At 44.6% G+C, this 20,505-nt stretch overlaps 1 protein-coding gene across 6 annotated transcripts; it reads left to right on the top strand.

The window, feature by feature from the left end:
* The first annotated feature begins 231 nt into the window (after nt 1-231).
* Nucleotides 232-19,863, top strand: LOC147611408 (ethylene receptor-like). 6 transcript variants are annotated; one of them, XM_086784490.1, is made up of 5 exons: nt 301-1,529; nt 15,518-15,695; nt 16,276-17,104; nt 17,195-19,008; nt 19,090-19,863. In XM_086784490.1, exons 4-5 carry the CDS (start codon nt 17,236-17,238, stop codon nt 19,630-19,632), a joined length of 2,316 nt encoding a protein of 771 aa, XP_086640616.1. In that variant the 5' UTR covers nt 301-1,529; nt 15,518-15,695; nt 16,276-17,104; nt 17,195-17,235; the 3' UTR covers nt 19,633-19,863. The 6 variants fall into 6 exon arrangements, with proteins under 6 accessions (XP_086640615.1, XP_086640616.1, XP_086640619.1 ...); XM_086784489.1 differs by lacking the exons at nt 15,518-15,695; nt 16,276-17,104 and having other exon boundaries at nt 232-1,529; XM_086784493.1 differs by lacking the exons at nt 15,518-15,695; nt 16,276-17,104 and having other exon boundaries at nt 301-501.
* Nucleotides 19,864-20,505: the final 642 nt, after the last annotated feature.

The following is a 20,505-nucleotide window of genomic DNA, read 5'->3' as shown; positions in this document are numbered from 1 at the left end:
AGCTCGATTCGAACCCACGTACCAACGCATAGAGCTCCGAGCTCCGCTGATGGGCTATTGTCCCCACCCCATTTGCTACATCAATGTTGAACTTTGGTGCTATTGATGATGATGAGCCACCTGGTCGATCACGCGGATGTTATTTTTACAAGTGTGAGGATTGGCATTTTTTTTTCGGGCGAAGAAAGTATGACATTATATTATATAGAAGTTTGAGTTACAAAAAAGGATGAAAACCGTCTGTGAATACAAATACAGGTCCATTACTAGAGCAAGACTCTCTTGGCACCATTCAACAATTCAGAACTAAAAGGACTAGTAAGAACTCTAAAGGATTGGCAATGGGAATCTGGGATTGCGGGTCATCAACAAGATCAGCTGATTTGGAGCAACCTAAGCATCCTCCATGTGAAAAAAGGACAAGGACTCCCTTCCATGTGAACGTTTACCCATTCAATGGCATGATGATACTCGCGCAGGAGCGTTGCATCACGTTTTCAGGTTGGGCATATCCATTGCATCACCATCACAAGCAGTCTATTCATTCCTTTCGCGATCTCTGCACGGTGCATCTCTTCTCAAAGTGCAGTGAATGAAGCCTCTGATCGCCCATATCTCGACCAGATCATCTCTCAATTTAGCTCGGAATTGGCTAATCTCGGACTGTGTGGAAGAGAAGACCTGTGTTGCTGTCGAAGAGAAGGCCACGGTTGCAAGCCCTAGCAGAGTTCACCTGATTTATTTTCAGGGTTATTTCAGCATCCAGTGGTTCCCCCTTGGAAATCAGGATTCTGTCATTCAATTGGTTAGGGTTTTTTGGTACTCCTAGTGCCCATTCCCTAGGGTTTTTTCATTCAATGGCCAGAATGGTCTGTTGGATGACCAGGGTTTCATCACTTAATGGCCACGTCCTAATTGCCAAATGGCCAGAGTTTCATCATTCCCAAAGGCTGGCAACGTCTCGGACTGCTGGATGACTAGTTTTTTATCATTCAGTGGTGGATGGCTAGGGTCTCATTCTTCCATCAGATTTTTTGATGACCAGGGTTTCATCATTTCATGGATTGCTGGATGACTAGGGGTTTCAGCATCCTACAGCAAATGTCTCGTCGTCAAAAGGGTTGCATCACGCGACGTTTCATCATTCAGTGGCTGGAGTTTTATTGTTGAAATGCCCATAGTCTCATGATTTTGTGTCCACATGTTTTCATCATGCTATGACCATAATTATATGATCCTATCACCATGGTTTCATCTCTGAATGATGAAGGTTTCATTATTCAATAACATGATCAATGAGCAGGGTTATATATCATTCATGACAAGGGATCATCCTTCAAACAGAAAGCAGGGCATTCATCCTTCAAGAAGCTGTTTCTAGCTACCCTAAAAATGCAGAGTAGAGCCCTTAATTTGAAATATGGAACCTGTCCTTGTATCATAGCAGTGAGAGTGCAAAGATTTTGCTATTTCTCACCTCCAAATGAGCCTAAACGACGCCGGTGATCCCTTGTAAGCAGACACAAGAGGTAAATTAAATGCTTCATTGGGCCCTCTTTGAAACATTCTTATGGACAATTGTAGACAAGCGTTTCAGAAGTATTATGTATTGAAGTACCAATTGTAGACAGACTTTGCTGAAAAGGTTGAATTTGCTACTGTTGATTATTTTGATCCCCTGTCCCCATCAGCGAATGGTCATAGTTGTGATGACCTGTAAGTTGGTCTCTCGGACAAATTCAGTTTCATCATGGACATCCAGCTCCCCTGATGTAGCTACTTCAGGGCAGAGTTTGACTCAGCCTCCACTGTGCAAGATGCGCTTTGATGCAGCCACATATCCAGCGTTTCTCTGTTCAAGTCTTAGAACGAGTGTGCTCGCTTCTGACCCCGGCTCAAAAAACAAAACAAAATATCCATCAGGGACTCTATGGTGTTTCTTTGATGGATCTTTTTACTGGGATTCTACCTCACTCCATGACAACGTGGCTTTTGGCTACCGTGTTCCTTGCGTGTGGAGGATCTCCTCCATTTGCATGGTTCCTAAAGTGGAGTTCTCTTCTAGACAGTTCTGCTTCCCACACTGAATGGCCTCCATTGTTATCCCAAGGTTTAATTTTCTGGTCTTAGAAGATGGAGATATCCATGCAGACAGTTGGGACATCTTGCAAATCAGTGTAGTAGGAGGTGCTAGTCATCGTGTCATTCAAAACTGGGCTGGTCGCTGTTATGCACCTAACGCTAGGGATTAGGTCCTAATCTGGGCAGGGTTGGGGAGCCTTGAGATTAGGGGGAAGGCTGCCTGCAGCCGTCCCCAAGGTTTAATTTTCTGGTCTTAGAAGACGGAGATATCCATGGAGATAGTTGGGACATCTTGCAAATTAATGCAGTAGGAGGCATCCCATTGTTCAAAACTGGGCTGGTTGCTGTTATGTACCTATTGCTAATCCTCGGGATTAGTAGGTCCTAATCTGGGCAGGGTTGGGGAGCGCTTGAGACAGGTGGCTAGGGTTCATTATTATTGATAATCCATGGTTACTAGCTATTTATGATTGGTTGGTTATTTATAGCGGCTGGAGTCACTCTATAAGTGACTTAATGTGGTTATATACTGATATACTTGACGTTTTGTTTGCGCGTGGATCAGAGTAGTCTTTCTGCTGCCATGGACATGGCAGTTCACAGGTAGTCTTGGTGAGGGTCCCATAGGATAGGCTTTGGTGGTATGGAATGCCATGGTTGACTGGCTTGGCCTGTGGGGAGTGGAACCTTAGCCCCTAGCTTGGGAGAGATTCCGGATGGGAAATGAGTTTGCCTGCACCCTTCTAAGCTTGGAGTAAATGTCACCAGCCTGGACATTTCCCAGTATGAAAGAAGTCTGGTGGACTCCAGGATGTCTAAATATTTGAAAAGTACAAGCTTTGGGAATGGGGGATTATCCTAGAATACAAAGGGACCACACTCCTAAAATTTAGGAGAGTTGCTATTTTTGGCCCGACTCTGACGGAAATTCTGTTCGCGTCATTACATGTGGAATTGAGCAGATACCAAGAGTTGGCAAAGTGCCTATGACAGAATGTCTACCAGTTGGGATATTTTTAGAGAGAGAGTTTATGAAAGAACCCATCTCTTAGATTGGGACATGTGGCAAGAAAGTGGACCAAAGTGAGACAAGTGGCCTGACACTTGTTAGAAAGTGGATCAAAGTGAGACAAGTGGCCTCACACTTGTCACTTCAACTATTGTGTGGCTCTCCACTTGTCATTGTAGCCTTCTCTTGCCATTTTAGCTCATGGGAGGCCCAAATCTATAAATTGGTCATTAATGGAGACTCTCTTGCTGCACACTAGCCTCTACCACCGTTGAAGGCTTCTCTAATGATGGCTACTCTCTTTCTCTCTCTCTTGAAGGCTGCCCATGAAGAATACTAGCTGTTGGAAACTGTTTTGGAGGCTTCCATCGCGAAGAAATGATGAAGCCACTGTACATGCTATACTAGTCACTGTACATGCTGTACCAGCATTTGTACTTGCTGTATCGGCTGTACCAGCCACCGTACCGACTGTACCAATCATTGTACTTGTTGTACCAACCACTGTACCGACTGTACCAACCATTGTACTTGTTGTACCAACCACTGTACCGACTGTACCAGCCATTGTACTTGCTGTACCGGCTTAATGGAGAGTTGTACTTGCTGTACCAGCTCTATTGCATGAAGACCCGTGGTTTTTGGGGAAGAACCAGTACCCACACAGAGGTATATGGATTATGTTGTTGGCTTGGCATTTCTACAGCCTATGTTCCGGCTTGGTTGTCTCGTGTTGGGCTGTGTTATGACATTTGTATATGGATAATCTGGCATCTCCCGTGGGGAGAGTAAGGCCCTCAAAGCTTGTACATGATATTATTCTCCTTGGGTAATAAAATACTCCAAGGGGGGTGGGGGGGGTCGGCCCATTCCGGCCTCTATGCGGTGTCACACGTGCGAGCTCCATTTTCAGCATTTGTGGATGTTTTGTCCAGCTTTATGTTTTCTGCAAAGTGATGATGGATATGTGTTAAGGTTGTGGCCATGTTTTAATGTTTTAATATGCATTGATGGTATCAACAAGTGTGTCAAAGGCCCTAGTCCCCCGGGCACCCGCCGCGAGTTTCATTGGTATCAGAGCATAGGCTTTCTTGGAAGCGGAGGCTTCCTTCTATCAATAAGGAAGAGAAAAGATCTCAAGTGGGGACCACACTTACCATCATTGCTATTAAGCATGGCTAACCACTTCAGAGCCTATGAAGCAAGAGCATGAGCAGTAGACAGCTTGTTGATCTAAGGATTTATGAATTTACAAAATTTTATCTTGGAAGTGTGAAGTTGGCTTTATGTGCACACGTTTAGCACTCTTTCCATATGGATATTGTGGATTATATTATCAAGCTCACAAGCAAGCTATATGGAGATATATCTCGGGATATCTTAAGGATATGGTGAGGAGATATTTCTTTTGGCTTCATGACCAACCTGGCAAAGAAAAGCTAAGTATACTTTGAGTTTGCAAAGTTGGTGCTTTGGCTATTTACTATGAAGTATTTTTTATATTCACTAACCCTTGTATAGCCATACAAGAAGAAAGGTGGTGTTGTTTGCCTTGACATGGTTTCAGGGAAACATTGTTTATGGCTCCCTTTATTGGGATGGATTATATCTATGGAGATTTCTTTCTTGGACAAGATTTATATAGATATTGGGCTTCACAAGCAATTTCTATGGACGAATCTGGCCGAGTTTATAGAGAAGAAATATTTGGATATCTCATGGATATAATGCTTTTATGAATAAAAGTATACCTCTACTCCAAGGTGTGTGGTTAGCACGGAGTATGTGGTAAGAGTTATGGTATATAAGAGGTATGGTATACAGGTCTATGGATTCCTTGACTTCTTTTCTAGGAATTTGGATCTATCCTCAGGTTTATGGATTATTCTTTTTGGCTCCCATTTATTTGGGATGCATTGGACTTATGAAACTCATGGTTCACATACCCTATGTAGTGTTCTCTTGTCCTACATGCTCTCTTGAAGATTGTTTCTACCATGTGTGGTTGGAACAATAGAGAGTAGATGGAAGGGAACATGGGCACTTCAGAGGGTAGTGTCGAGCACAACATACCGTGTGTAGTGTTCTCTTGTCCTACGTGCTCTCTTGAAGATTGTTTCTACCATATCTGGGTGGAACAATAGAGAGCAGATGGAAGGAAACATGGGCACTTGAGAGGGTAGTGTGAGTTGGTGGCCGAAATGTCTATAAACTATGTGTAGCAAAAATGCTTATGGAACACCAGGTTATCTATGCCTGCGAGTGATTGTTTTATCTTGTTACTTGAGCCCACCTCTCATCCAAGGTGTGTGGTCAGAGTACCAACACGGAGTGCAAGTGGTAAAGTGGACATGACGCCTGGTTGGCACGGGACTTATGTCTATGCCAAGGGTCATGTGAACCGATGACTTGTTGGCAGGAGACTTATTTTGTCTCGCCCATTTACTTGGGACATGGATTATGATATCTCGACTTATGGGACTGATTTGTCTTGCCCATTTACTTGGGACATGATTATGATATCTATTAATGGCTGTAATACATACTTTAACCATATCGAATTTATGAAACACTATCTTCATAGTCACAGGGGACGGAAGGGACGAGTGCTTGCAACGGAGGGACGCCGAAACGGGACGGACCGGCGACGGGGACGACAGGGGACGGACGGACGTCCCCTAGGAAGTGTCACTCACAGGGGATGGGGACGGGGACAGGAATGGGGACGCCGGTGGGGGACGGCTTTGTGGGGGGATGGCGGGGAGCCGTTGCGCGATTTTCTACCTGTTTTTCTGCCGCTGCGTTCGCCGTTTCTAGCCGTTGCCTGTTTCTAGCCGTTTATGGATGTTGGCGTGGCCGTTTATGGCTTGGCCCTGGCCCTTGAGCCTTGAGGCTTGGCCCTCTCTCTCTCTCTTGCCCTTGAGGCTTGCCTCTCTCTCTCTTGCCTATCTATATAAGAACAAGCCTCTTCAAGGCTACAAGCACACACAACTTTCAAGCTTTCAAGCTTCTTCTAGCTTCCAACTTCCAAGTTCCAAGCCTCTCACACAAGGCCCGCGGGCCGCCGCCCTACTATCTAGACTCTCTCTCTCTCTCTCTCTCACCTCTCCCTCAAGCCTCTTGAGTCTTCCAACTTCCAAGCCTCTAGGCTCTAGGCCTCTCTCTCTCTCTCTCTCTCTCTCTCTCTCTCTCTCTCTCTCTCTCTCATTCCTCAAGGCTCAAGAGTCAAGCCATCTTCAACCATGGCATCCTCCTCACGTGCCGGGGATTCTTGTAGAAGGACAACGGGATGGACATGGTGGGAGGAGGTTAACTACACCCCATCCTCTCATGGAGGCGGTTCTCGGCCATGGGTATGCAAGCTTTGCTCGTACCGGGGAACGGGTGGCGCCAACAAAGTGCCAGCCCACCTCTTGCATGAGAGTGGGCATGAGGTGAGGTTTTGCACGAATGTCATGCCTGAGAAGAGACGGGAACTTCTTGACAAGCTTAGCGTCTACGAGGTGGTCGAAGCGACAAGAAGGACACCACGAGTGGCCGTGGATCCCGCGACGATGGGGAGAGGAACTCAAGCCTCTACAATGGAGTCATGTGGTGGATCGGGATCATGCACACCATCACCTTCACCATCAAGTCGGAATGTTACTCCATCCACGACGCCGGCACCCTCCATCTCCACAACCTCTCAACCATTACGTGGCCCACGACAACAATCTACACTTGGGGAGAATTGGAACCCCAAGTTGAAGGAGGAGGTGGATATGGCGGTGGCCCGCTTCTTCTTCCACGACCACGGTAAGTGCAATCGATCATTGCCAATTCATCATTTATGTTTTCATCATCCTAGTCCCCTTCTCATTAGTAAATTACTTTCTTGAATAGGTCGGAATACTTCAAGGTCATGGTTAAGAAAATTGGGGAGTATGGCTCAACCTATACGCCCCCCTCATCCGAGAGCTTGCGCACTACATTGCTCGAGAAGGAGAAGCGCATTGTAGAGCAAGCGGCCAACAACACAAAGCGGCAATGGGAGAGGAATGGAGTCTCCCTCATTGTGGATGGATGGAGTGACACCCGCAAGAGGAGTATTCACGGTGTGGTTGCATATTTCCGCGGAGAGATGTACTTCATCTCATCTCATGATGCATCCGGCACCGGGAAGAGCGTGGATGTGCTTGCTGCGGAGTGGGCTACCACCATGGAGATCGTTGGCCCCGAGCATGTAGTGGGCTTTTGTTGCGGATGGGGAGCCTTCCAATAGGGCGGCGGGAGCTATTCTCCAAGGTATGTATGGACATGTCACGGTGTCCTTTTGTATGGCTCATTGCCTAAACAACCTCCTCAAGGACATCGGGGCATTACCATGGATCAGCCTGCTCATTGAGGAGGCCAACACCATGGTCTCCTTTGTCCTCAACCACCAAAGACTTCGGCATGAGTTCAACAAGAGGTCCTGTCTCTCTCCGACACCCGGTTTGCCTACAACTTTCTCATGTTGGGCCAGTTGAAGGATTGTAGCGGTGCTTTGAGGGGGCTTTTCCTTAGCGACGAGTTTGTCGCCATGCAAGAGTTCCGTACAAACACTGGCCAAGAGTGTAGGCTACGGGCGGATGACGCCTCTTGGTGGGAGCGTGTGAAGACCACAGATGCTATGGTGAGACCCATAGTCCACCTATTGAGAATTGGAGACGCTATGCAACCATGCATAGGTAAGGTCTACGAGGCCATGGATCGCATGATAGAGAAGTTGAAAGACTTCATGCCTGTCAAAGACAGATACGAGGAGATCCATGTCTTGTGTCTAGGAAGATGGAATTCCTACTACTCTCCATTGCATGCAGCAGCTTATGTGGTGGACCCAGAATTCCAAGGCAACAAGCAGGAGAGCGACTGGGAGGTGAGCGCTGGATGGAGGATCATCTTGGATCGTCTTGTGCCTGATGCATCGGTTAGGCGCAAGATCAGGGACCATCTTTCGATGTACAGGTCATTTCATGGCTCCTATGGCTGTCATGATGCACAGTTGACCGCTCCAAAGTTGGTGCTGCTCTATGGTGGGAGGACTTTGGTTCGGATGGACCGGAGCTGCAGCAACTTGCCATCTGCATACTTAGCCAGGCCGTCAGCTCCTCTTGCTTGGAGCAACTTTGGAGTACCTACAGCCACATTGCCTCTAGGAAGAGGAACCGACTCGGGGTAGAGCGTGCCAATGACCTTGTCTTCGTCAGCGTGAACTTGCGAATGCTTTGCAAGAGCGTGACCAAGAAGGCAGATTCCTTCACCGCGTGGGAGATGAGTCAACAAGAAGAGCAACAAGAGGATGAGGTGCAGGAGCAGTATGCCAATGAGGATGAGATTGAGGATGAGCTTGATGCTTCTTTGGCACAAGCTACCCATGACCATGAGGCGAGCACTTCACGTGGATGATCATTCATGGATCATGATTCATGGGCCTTACTACTTAGCTCTAGCCTCTAGCTTCTAGTCTTTAGCACTTTTTTATCATTGACTCATTTGAGTCTGTCCATGTATTCTGCCTCCTTAAGGCTTAGTCCTGACTCTTGAGTCATGACTCATTTTGTATCTACTTAATACAATCAACCGTGAACGCCTTCACTCTTTGATTGGCGTATTTTGTTAATATGACTCAAAAGCTTACTATTTTAGTGTAAATTTGTGCTCATTTTGATGTACTTCCAAAGTAGAATAAGTGTAGAGTAGAATTTTTTTTTTTTTAAAAGTATTTTTTGAGTGCCGTTCCCTCCCCCGTCCCCGTTCCCTACTTATGGCCGGCCCCCGTCCCGTCCCTGTCCCTTGTGACTATGACTATCTTTAGGTGCTGAATTTATGGTAAAAAGAGATTATCAGAGTCTCCGGCACTTTCTCACACAGAGAAAGTTCTCAGAGAAGCAGATGCGGTGGGCTGATTTTGAAACTCGCAGCGGGTGCCCGGGGGACTAGGGCCTTTGACACACTTGTTGATACCATCAATGCATATTAAAACATTTAAACGTGGCCGCAGCCTTAACACATATCCATCATCACTTTGCATAAAACATAACGCTGGACAAAACATCCACAAATGCTGAAAATGGAGCTTGCACGTGTGACACCGTATAGAGGCCGGAATGGGCCGACCCCCTCTTGGAGTATTTTATTACCCAAGGAGAATAATATCATGTACAAGCTTTGAGGGCCTTACTCTCCCCACAGGAGATGCCGGATTATCCATATACACCATAACACAGCCCAACACGAGGCAACCAAGCCGGAACATAGGCTGTAGAAATGCCGAGCCAACAATATAATCCATATACCTCCGTGTGGGTACTGATTCTTCCCCAAAAACCACGGGTCTTCATGCAATAGAAAGGGTACAGCAAGTACAACTCTCCATTTAGCCGGTACAGCAGGTACAGTGGCTGGTACAGCAAGTACAGTGGCTGGTACAGCAAGTACAGTGGCTGGTATATCTGGTACAATGGCTGGTACAGCAAGTACAAATGCTGGTACAGCCGGTACGGTGGCTGGTACAGCAAGTATAGTGGCTGGTACAACCGGTACGATGGCTAGTATAGCAGGTACAGCAAGTACAAATGCTGGTGCAACAAGTACAATGGCTAGAAATCATAATAAACGATTAAATACCCTTGCCTTTAGTATTTCTTCACAATGGAAGCCTCCAAAACAGTCCCCAACAACCGGTATTCTTCATGGGCAGCCTTCAAGAGAGAGAGAAAGAGAGTAGCCATCATTAGGGCAGCCTGTAACGGTGGTAGAGGCTAGTGTGCAGCAAGAGAGCCTCCATTAATGAAGAGAGAGGGCTCCAATTTATGGATTTAGGCCTCCCATGAGCTAAAATGGCAAGAGAAGGCTACAATGACAAGTGGAGAGCCACACAATAGCTGAAGTGACAAGTGTGAGGCCACTTGTCTCACTTTGATCCACTTTCTAACAAGTGTCAAGCCACTTGTCTCACTTTGGTCCACTTTCTTGCCACATGTCCCAATCTAAGAGATGGGTCCTTCCATATACTTTATCTCTAAAAATATCCCAACTGGTAGACATTCTGTCATAGGCACTTTGCCAACTCTTGGTATCTGCTCAATTCCAGATGTAATGACGCGAACAGAATTTCCATCGGAGTCGAGCCAAAAATAGCAACTCTCCTAAATTTTAGGAGTGTGGTCCTTTGTATTCTAGGATAATCCCCCATTCCCAAAGCTTGTACTTTCCAAATATTTAAACATCCTGGAGTCCACCAGACCCCTTTCAGACTGGGAAATGTCCAGGCTGGTGACATCCTCCCCAACTTCTTAAAAGTTGTCCGCAACTTTAAGCTTCAAGCCATATATTTAAGATATAATCATGTCCCATCGATTGGGCGAGACCAGACAGTCTCAAAAATCCAATATAACTGAAGAATCCATGTCCCAAAGAAATGGGCGAGACTAAATAAGTTTCCATATTACCAATATCAAAATCATGTCCCAAGATAAATGGGCGAGACAAAAACAGTCCCATAAGGCTAGATATCATAATCATGTCCCAAGATAAATGGGCGAGACAAATCAGTCCCATAAGCCAGATATCATAATCCATGTCCCAAGATAAATAGGCGAGACAAATCAGTCCCAGAAGCCAGATATCATAATCCATGTCCCAAGTAAATGGGCGAGACAAAACAGTCCCATAAGTGCAGATATCATAATCCATGTCCCAAGTAAATGGGCGAGACAAAACAGTCCCATAAGTCCAGATATCATAATCCATGTCCCAAGTAAATGGGCGAGATAAAATAAGTCTCTTGCCAACAAGACATCGGTCCACATGACCGTTGGCATAGACATAAGTCCCGTCATGTCCACTTTACCACTTGCACTCCGTGTTGGTACTCTGACCACACACCTTGGATGAGAGGTGGGCTCAAGTAACAAGATAAAACAATCACTCGCAAGCATAGATAACCTGGTGTTCCATAAGCATTTCTGCTACACATAGTTTTTAGGCATTTCGGCCACCAATAGTTTGTAGGCATTTCGGCCACCAACTCACACTAGCCTCTCAAGTGCCCATGTTCCCTTCCATCTGCTCTCTATTGTTCCACCCACACATGGTAGAAACAATCTTCAAGAGAGCACGTAGAACAAGAGAACACTACACAGGGTATGTTGTGCTGTCACTACCCTTTGAAGTGCCCATGTTCCCTTCCATCTGCTCTCTATTGTTCCACCCTCACATGGTAAAAACAATCTTCAAGAGAGCACGTAGGACAAGAGAACACTACACAGGGTATGTGAATCATGAGTTTCATAAGTCCAATGCATCCCAAATAAAGGGAGCCAAAAGGAATAATCCATAAACCTGAGGATAGATCCAAAGAAGTCCAAGAATCCATAGACCTGTATACCATAATCCTTGTATACCATAACTCTTACCACATACTGCGTGCTAACCACACACCTTGGAGTAGAGGTGGACTTTATCCATAAAAGCATCATATCCATGAGATATCCAAAGATTTCTTCTCTATAAACTCGAACAGATTCGTCCATAGAAATTGCTTGTGAAGCCCAATATCTATATAAATCTCGTCCAAGAAAGAAATCTCCATAGATATAATCCATCCCAAGAAAGGGAGCCATGAAAAGAATTCATCCCATTAAAGGGAGCCATAAACAATGTTTCCCTAAAACCATCTCAAGGCAAACAACACCACCTTTCTCCTTGCATAGCTATACAAGGGTTAGTGAATATCAAAAACACTTCATAGTAAATAGCCAAAGCACCAACTTTGCAAACTCAAAGTATACTTAGCTTTTCTTTGCCAGGTTGGTCATGAAGCCAAAAGAAATATCTTGTCACCATATCCTTAAGATATCCTGAGATATATCTCCATATAGCTTGCCTGTAAGCTTGATAATATAATCCACAATATCCATATGGAAAGAGTGCTAAACGTGTGCACATAAAGCCAACTTCACCCTTCCACGATAAAATTTTGTGAATTCATAAATCCTTAGATCAACAAGCTGTCTACTGCTCATGCTCTTGCTTCATAAGCTATGAAGTGGCTGGCCATGCTTAACAGCAATGATGGTAAGTGTGGTCCCCACTTGAGATCTTTTCTCTTCCTTATTGATAGAAGGAAGCCTCCGCTTCCAAGAAAGCCTATGCTCTGATACCAATGAAACTCGCAGCAGGTGCCCGGGGGACTAGGGCCTTTGACACACTTGTTGATACCATCAATGCATATTAAAACATTTAAACGTGGCCACAGCCTTAACACATATCCATCATCACTTTGCATAAAACATAACGCTGGACAAAACATCCACAAATGCTGAAAATGGAGCTTGCACGTGTGACACCGCATAGAGGCCGGAATGGGCCGACCCCTCCCTTGGAGTATTTTATTACCCAAGGAGAATAATATCATGTACAAGCTTTGAGGGCCTTACTCTCCCCACGGGAGATGCCGGATTATCCATATACAAATGCCATAACACAGCCCAACACGAGGCAACCAAGCCGGAACATAGGCTGTAGAAATGCCGAGCCAACAATATAATCCATATACCTCCGTGTGGGTACTGATTCTTCCCCAAAAACCACGGGTCTTCATGCAATAGAAAGGGTACAGCAAGTACAACTCTCCATTCAGCCGGTACAGCAAGTACAGTGGTTGGTACAGCAGGTACAATGGCTGGTACAGCAAGTACAGCAAGTACAAATGTTGGTACAGCCGGTACGGTGGCTGGTACAGCAGGTACAGTGGCTGGTACAGCCGGTACGATGGCTGGTACAGCAGGTACAACAAGTACAAATGCTGGTGCAACAAGTACAATGGCTAGAAATCATAATAAATGATTAAATACCCTTGCCTTCAGTATTTCTTCACAATGGAAGCCTCCAAAACAGTCCCCAACAACCAGTATTCTTCATTGGCAGCCTTCAAGAGAGAGAGAAAGAGAGTAGCCATCATTAGGGCAGCCTGTAACGGTGGTAGAGGCTAGTGTGCAACAAGAGAGCCTCCATTAATGAAGAGAGAGGGCTCCAATTTATAGATTTAGGCCTCCCATGAGCTAAAATGGCAAGAGAAGGCTACAATGACAAGTGGAGAGCCACACAATAGCTGAAGTGACAAGTGTGAGGCCACTTGTCTCACTTTGATCCACTTTCTAACAAGTGTCAAGCCACTTGTCTCACTTTGGTCCACTTTCTTGCCACATGTCCCAATCTAAGAGATGGGTCCTTCCATATACTTTATCTCTAAAAATATCCCAACTGGTAGACATTCTGTCATAGGCACTTTGCCAACTCTTGGTATCTGCTCAATTCCAGATGTAATGACGCGAACAGAATTTCCATCGGAGTCGAGCCAAAAATAGCAACTCTCCTAAATTTTAGGAGTGTGGTCCTTTGTATTCTAGGATAATCCCCCATTCCCAAAGCTTGTACTTTCCAAATATTTAAACATAATCCCCCATTCCCAAAGCTTGTACTTTCCAAATATTTAAACATCCTGGAGTCCACCAGACCCCTTTCAGACTAGGAATTGTCCAGGCTGGTGACAGATTTTCTTTCCATGTTTCATTTTCAGATTTTACACACTTCTGGAAAGCATAATTCAATGGCCGATGCATTATTCCGTAGGCCCAAGGTGAATGCTATCACCACTACCTATCATGAGAACCTTTCAACAATGCTTCATATGTATGATTCTTATGAATATTTCAAAGACATATGGGTTGATTTACAGGCTGCAAAATCAGTCCACCCTTTCTCTATTAAGGATGGTTACTTATACCGGCATCAAGCTATCTGTGTAGTCAAGTAGCTTCGTAAAAAGGTTATGGATGAAGCGCATACACCTCTCTATGCAAGGCATAGAGGTATCTTGCCCGCTTGGAAAGATGTTTCTATGCAGGCTGATATAGAGCAATATGTTCATGAGTGTGTGGTATGCTAGAAAGTTAAGTATGATAGGCATAAGTTGCCTGGTTTACTTTAGCCTTTGCCTATTTCTCAAGAGCCTTGGCATAGCATAGCAATGGATTTTATCACAGATCTTCCTCGATCTGCTTATGGTAATAATGCTATTTGGACTATTATTGATTGCTTCAGAAAGTAAGCTCATTTTATTCCCATAAGAAAGACTATCAAGCCGAATCATATGGCTCGCCTCTTTCTTTTTCATGTCTTCAAGCATCATGGAATGCCTAAGTCCATTGTGGGTGACAGAGATCCAAGGACTACGAGCTTATTTTGGAGAGCTCTATTTGACAATATGGGTACTAAGCTGAATTTCTCTTCTGCCTATCATTCCTAAACCGATGGGCAAAGTGAGATAGTTAGTTCAGTGGTGTTAGATCTATTCAAGTGCTATGTTTCTGATCAAAAGGCAGCATGGGAGAAGTATTTACCTTTAGTTGAGTTTGCATACAACAACACTGCATTTCTCAACTAGCAAAGTTCCATTTGAGGTTATCTATGATGAGGTAATACTTCCACCCATCCTTCGCACTAAGGATGAGATTTTTGTTGCTGATGAGTATGTTAGAGACTTGGATACTACCTATGCACAAGTTCAGGTAGCCATACAACGCTCTCAAGAAAAGCATAAGAAGGCTGCCGATCAGCATCGGCGTCATATGGACATCAAAGAGAAGGATTGGGTTCTTCTCAAGTTTGAAAAGGTATGTCTCTGCAAGAGGCCAGGGCAAGAAGGCGAGGCTCTCAAACTTGCCAACAGGTATTATAATCCATTCCAGGTTATTCAAAAGATTAATGATGTGGCTTTTATGCTTTCCATATCAGCTTGTTGAAACCATATATTGAAACACCACCTTCTCAACCAATTACAGAAGATCCACCAGAAGTGGATGATTTAGAGAAGGTGCTTCAACCAGAACAGTGTCTTCCATTAAGAGCGGAAGCTTAAGGGAGACAAGGTCATACGTAAGTATTTGGTTAAGTTCAAGAACTATTCACCTATGGATTCAAGGTGGATGCAAGAACAAGATCTTAAAGAATATATCCCGATCTTCTCAACAACTATTTGGAAGCTTTTCAGTTCATGACAACTGTTTAGAAGCCAGGGGGAATGTAACTACTCCCTAATTTTGCGGGATTCATATTCTTAATTCTCTACCTCCATGGACATGGGTGTTGGACACTACATGTAGCCATGGTATGTTTATGGTTAAGCTTCCCATGTATGTGAATGCCAGCTGTATCTATGAGATCCTGGCTACAAAGAAGCATGTATGGACATTCGATGGATCTTGGAGAGCCAAATGCCTCAGCCTTTGTAAATTTCAAGTACATGTAAATAGATGGGGTTTCTTTCAAAATATGTTTTGAGATGCGTACATTTGTGTTCATGGCTATTTTATTTGTGTCTACTGTTTTGTTTGCGTGCAGAAACGCATGGATTTGGGGACGCCTGGATTGCACCCATGGGCTAGTATGCTGCATAATCTGTGTTCAGTTAACTTGTAATGATGGATTTGTACAGGAATAGCAGATATTTTAAGGCAGCCCACCCTTATGGGAGTTTTATATCTCCATGCATGCATGCATGGCAGTTCAGTTCTTTATGGTTGGTGATCTTCTTCTCCATCATGAGAAACCCCATGCATGCGACATGCAAACTTTTCTGGCTACATGCATGCAACGTGCAATGATTTATTCTCTCATGCACCATAAAAATATGGCATGGAAGCTCACTTTTCTCAAAAGTAAATCATGCAGGCTCACTTTTCTCATAAGTAAATCATGCACCTAAAAATATGGCATGCAAGTTCATTTTTCTCAAAAGTAAATCATGCAAGCTCTTCCTCTCGTGCACCTAAAAATATGGCATGCAAGCTCACTTTTTTCAAAAGTAAATCATGCAAGCTCACTTTTCTCCAAAGGAAATCATGCAAGTAAGGTTAACTCAAAAGTAAAGCATGCAAAGTAACCTTTCTACAAACTTTATCTATTCGAGTTGCTCTTTTCCATGTAGCCACTCATGTTGATCCAAAAAGTCATGCTCAAATCACTCCCTACCACAATTTTTCATGAGCAACACTCTCCATCCTTTATCTTCTTCTAGGCGCCTCCTTCTAGGCTGATTTCAGCTGATTTTCAGCCCCAGTTCAGCACTCTAATTGGCCTTCATGCATTTCTCTACCCAGTGCACCTGTTGCAGAGTATTTTCCCAGCCATATTTTCCCAGGCACTCATACAAGAGGGGCCAGATCTCCGACTTCTTTCGGTTATTCTTACATGGTGATGGCCTCCCCATTAATCAGTGGAAGGTGTTTTTTGGTGCAAACCACTCTTGCCCCAGATGCCCGGTAGCTTTTGAAACAATACAACATTGCAAATGGGGGTGTAGAGCTGCTCATAGGATGTGGGGCGCTATGGCTCAGCTTATGAGCAGATTGAGGAGAGATACCATCTATGTTACTTGGGGTGCTATTGCTTGACTCACTCAGTCTGGTCAACATATGTTTTTTTAGGGCAGGGATTTGGACACCGCCATATTGATATGCAAAGGTGTGGCCCAACGTTGCATGCTACTGGATATTCCTCATACATAGTATACACAACCTCTGCAGAGGATTGAAACCACTTGGGAGATCATTGCTAGTATCACAGCTTGGCAGATTTGGAGGGCCAGATGCACAGAGGCTCTAGAGGGCATTTAGATATATGTCACTCAGTGCATTTGTATTATATGAGAAGATATCAATCACACTCTTATGGCCACATGGGCTCGTATACAGAAATCATCCAGATCTGTGCAAGCAAAGTGCACTGTTTTCATGAGGGAGTGCGATCATGGGATCTTTTTCTTATCGACCCCCATAGGACTCTCTTGGCACCATTGTGCCCCAGATTGGTTGAGATACATTTTGGGATGAGGATTCTTTGCTTCGGCTTCTAGATGTGATTTTGTATGGTCTATTCATACTTAATAGACGCATCTTTTCTGCAAAAAAAATAAAAGTCTCTGATCTGGTCAGATCCTCTTGCCCTTCTACAAATGTATGCTAGTTTCTTAGTAAAGCTGCGGCTTCATAACTAATGATCATACATTTTACTGTGCAGGTGACCAAGTGGTGTGATTTTTCTTGAGGCATTTTGTGGCCATGCCAATGGCCAGTATATTTAGGATTGTGTTGTTCCTTGTCATTTTTCTAGCAATAGCATTGGCAGTAGTTGGTGTGCCAGTTCCTCCGCGCAGATTGAGCTCTTGCAGGTGTGATGAGGATGGATGGAATCTGGAAAGCATGATGCGCTTCCAGCTTGTAAGTGACTTCTTGATTGCATTTGCTTATTTCTCTATTCCTCTGGAGCTCCTATATTTTATCAGCCGCACAGAGGTGTTTCCGTTTTGGTGGGTGGTTGCTCAGTTTGGAGCTTTCATAGTGCTATGCGGTTTGACACACTTTGTGTCCATGTGGACCTATGGACCACATTCCTTCAATATCATGCTGACGCAGACTATTTTGAAAGTACTTACAGCTCTTGTATCATGTGCCACTGCAATCTCTCTTGTTCATATTATTCCGGTGTTACTACATGTGAAAGTCAGAGAGCTTTTCCTAAGAAACAAGGCTGAGGAGCTTAACCGTGAAGTGGATCTGATTAAAAGACAAGAGGAGGCAGGGAGGCATGTTCGCATGCTCACACAGGAGATTCGTCGCTCCATAGACAGGCACACCATTCTTGCAATCATGCTTGAAGAGCTAGGAAAAATATTTCACTTGGAGAATTGCACAATATGGATGCCAGACTCCCAAAGAATTGCAATGGAGCTAACTCATGAGCTTAAGCGGCGGGTTTTACAGGTGCCTGTGGTGGTCCCTGCTGATGACGAGCTGGTGAAAACTGTGCAAAGGTCAACCAAAGCAGTAGTTGTTCCTGCAGATTCTGTTCTTGGAGTAGCAAGCAGCCATGATGCTGCTGTGCTGGGGTCAATGGTAGCGGTGAGGCTTCCATTGCTGCGGTGTTCGAATTTTAAAGGTGGTACACCTCAGAGCCTGGATACAACATATGCAATAATGGTGTTGGGCCTGCCCAAAGGAACCGGTCAAGAATGGGGGTCAAAGGAACTGGAGATTGTTGAGACTGTTGCTGACCAAGTGGCAGTTGCTCTTTCCCATGCAGCTATTTTAGAGGAGTCGCACAGAATACAGGACCAACTAGTGGAACAAAACAAGGATTTGCAGCTGGTAAGACAAGATGCAGAGACGGCTGTCCTAGCCAGGAACGAGTTCTTGGTTGTTATGAATCATGAGATGCGGACACCCTTGCACTCCATTAGAGCATTGTCATCTCTGTTGCAGGAATTTAATTTGAGCCATGAGCAGCGGGCCGTTGTTGAGACAGTTGCAAAGAGCAGCGGGCTGCTATCTACTATAATCAACGATATGCAGGACTATTCCAAGCTTGAGGATGGTAGCCTGGTGCTTGATCTCAGGCTCTTTGAGCTGCCCGCAGTCTTTAGAGAAGCTGCTAATTTCGCTATCCCTATGGCAAGAAGCAAGGGTCTCAAATTTTCTTTGGAGCTTTCGACTGAGATACCCCAGTATGTGATTGGTGATGAAAAGCGTCTTTTCCAGGTGACTTTGAATCTGATTGGCAACGCTATCAAGTCCACAAATCGGGGAAGTGTGGTAGTGACAGTTTGCATTGATACAAAAGAACACTTCAGGTGGGATCCACGGAAGCCGACGTGGCGGCCTTCTATTCGTGATGGTTTTGTGTTTTTACGCACAGAAGTGCGGAACACCGGCATGAGTGTCGTAGAGAGTGATGCCTCAAAGCTTTTTCAGAAGTTTGTGCAGGCTGAGAATATTTCCCCTGACCACCATGATGGCGTGGGGCTTCAATTGGCAATATGCAAAAAAACTGTACAGGTAAACCTTGCTCCTCCTGCACGTAGCTCTCTCCTTTTTTTAGTAATGTAACCTCTTTTTTTGTTATTTATAATCATGCAGCTTATGAATGGCCACATCTGGGTTGAAAGCGGTGGGCTTGGGTTTGGTTCTGTGGTCACCTACGTGGTACGCCTCCAGTTGCCTTCTCCATCAGTGGGTGTGCCTCAAGCGGAAACTCTTTACAAGGAAGATTTAAAGGGGCTCAAAGTGCTAGTAACAGATGACAATTTGATCAATCGCACTGTAACAAGGCAACTGCTAGAGAAACTAGGTTGTCAGGCTACAGTCGTAGAGTCGGGGCGTCAATGCCTCGCTACTCTTGCTCAACCCGGGAGCATGTACAAGCTTCTGTTGCTTGACCTTTGGATGCCTGAGATGGATGGCTATGAGGTGGCACTTCGCATTCAGAAAAACATTCATCCTGAAAGACGGCCGTTGGTCGTTGCCCTTACTGCTGACACGGACAAAAGTACCCAGGAACGCTGCTTGAAGGTTGGCATGGATGGAGTTATACTCAAACCAGTTTCACTAGCTGAGATGAGCAGCAAGCTCTGCACAATCTTGCGGAGAGCAACCAAGGTCCAATATAATATAATACGATGAATTATGTGCCTTCAATTGAGCATTTTTGTGGAGAATCTGTCTCATGTATGAGCAAGGTTTATGGTGGAAATTTTTTGAAAAATCCTGGGAAATTGTTCTGAGCATATTGGATGTGCATATTAGGATATGGTCTTATGGGACTGTCCAAGCTTTACATTTCATTAAATTTCTGGGCTTAGGTCCAAGTTGCACATTGATGATGATAAGAAATTCGGAAGCTTGATTGTACCATAGAAGGGGTGTTGCTTCTTTACTTTCTGAATGAAATCCTCCTCACACTAAAGTTGTGAGGAAAAGGTTGTTTATTGTTTTTCAGGAAAAATAACGTTTAAAGGGTTTGGCAACTGTGTCATCCTGTAAAGCTTGACCAAGAAAATTAAGCAGTATGGTCATTGGTATCAAAAAGTGGTGCCTAGAGCCACAACAAGGCTTGCCATATGAGGGATGAAGACATAATGCCATAATAAGGCTTGCCATATGAGGGACTGGGATGTAATGAGGATTTGGCTTCTGTTGTCATTCATAGTAATTGAAATTCATTCTGAAAAGCATGGCATTAGTAAGGTCAACTGCGTTAACTTCTGGACAACTGCTTATAAGTGGGATTAAGTCCCTCAACAAAGGCGTGAAGCCAGTCCTTTCAGGGACATGGTATCAATTTCTAAATAGAATGTGAGATATAGGAAGCTGAGGACCCATTCAAGCCTCAAGTTTCTGGTCACGTAGGGATTCACTGCATTTGGGACAGAAATGTTTTTGTGTAGTAGCTAAGGACCCATCTAAGCCTCTAGTTTTTTATCACATAGGGGTTTGTTGAATTTTGGATAACATGTTCAGTGCTTGTTATATGGTAAAAATGCATAGCGGTTCACT

The sequence above is a fragment of the Cibotium barometz genome, chromosome 47 (genome assembly GCF_041138505.1).
Source record: "Cibotium barometz isolate CiBa-2024 chromosome 47, ASM4113850v1, whole genome shotgun sequence".
NCBI classification, from domain to species: Eukaryota; Viridiplantae; Streptophyta; class Polypodiopsida; order Cyatheales; family Cibotiaceae; genus Cibotium; species Cibotium barometz.
Note: the sequence above shows the minus strand (reverse complement) of the source record. Positions and strands in the feature narration are given on the sequence as shown.

Coding starts and splice junctions, on each gene's coding strand:
- LOC147611408 (XM_086784489.1), top strand. CDS start 17,236: ATGCCAATGGCCAGTATATTTAGGATTGTGTTGTTCCTTGTCATTTTT. Junction 19,009..19,089: donor TATGCAAAAAAACTGTACAG/GTAAACCTTGCT, acceptor ATAATCATGCAG/CTTATGAATGGCCACATCTG.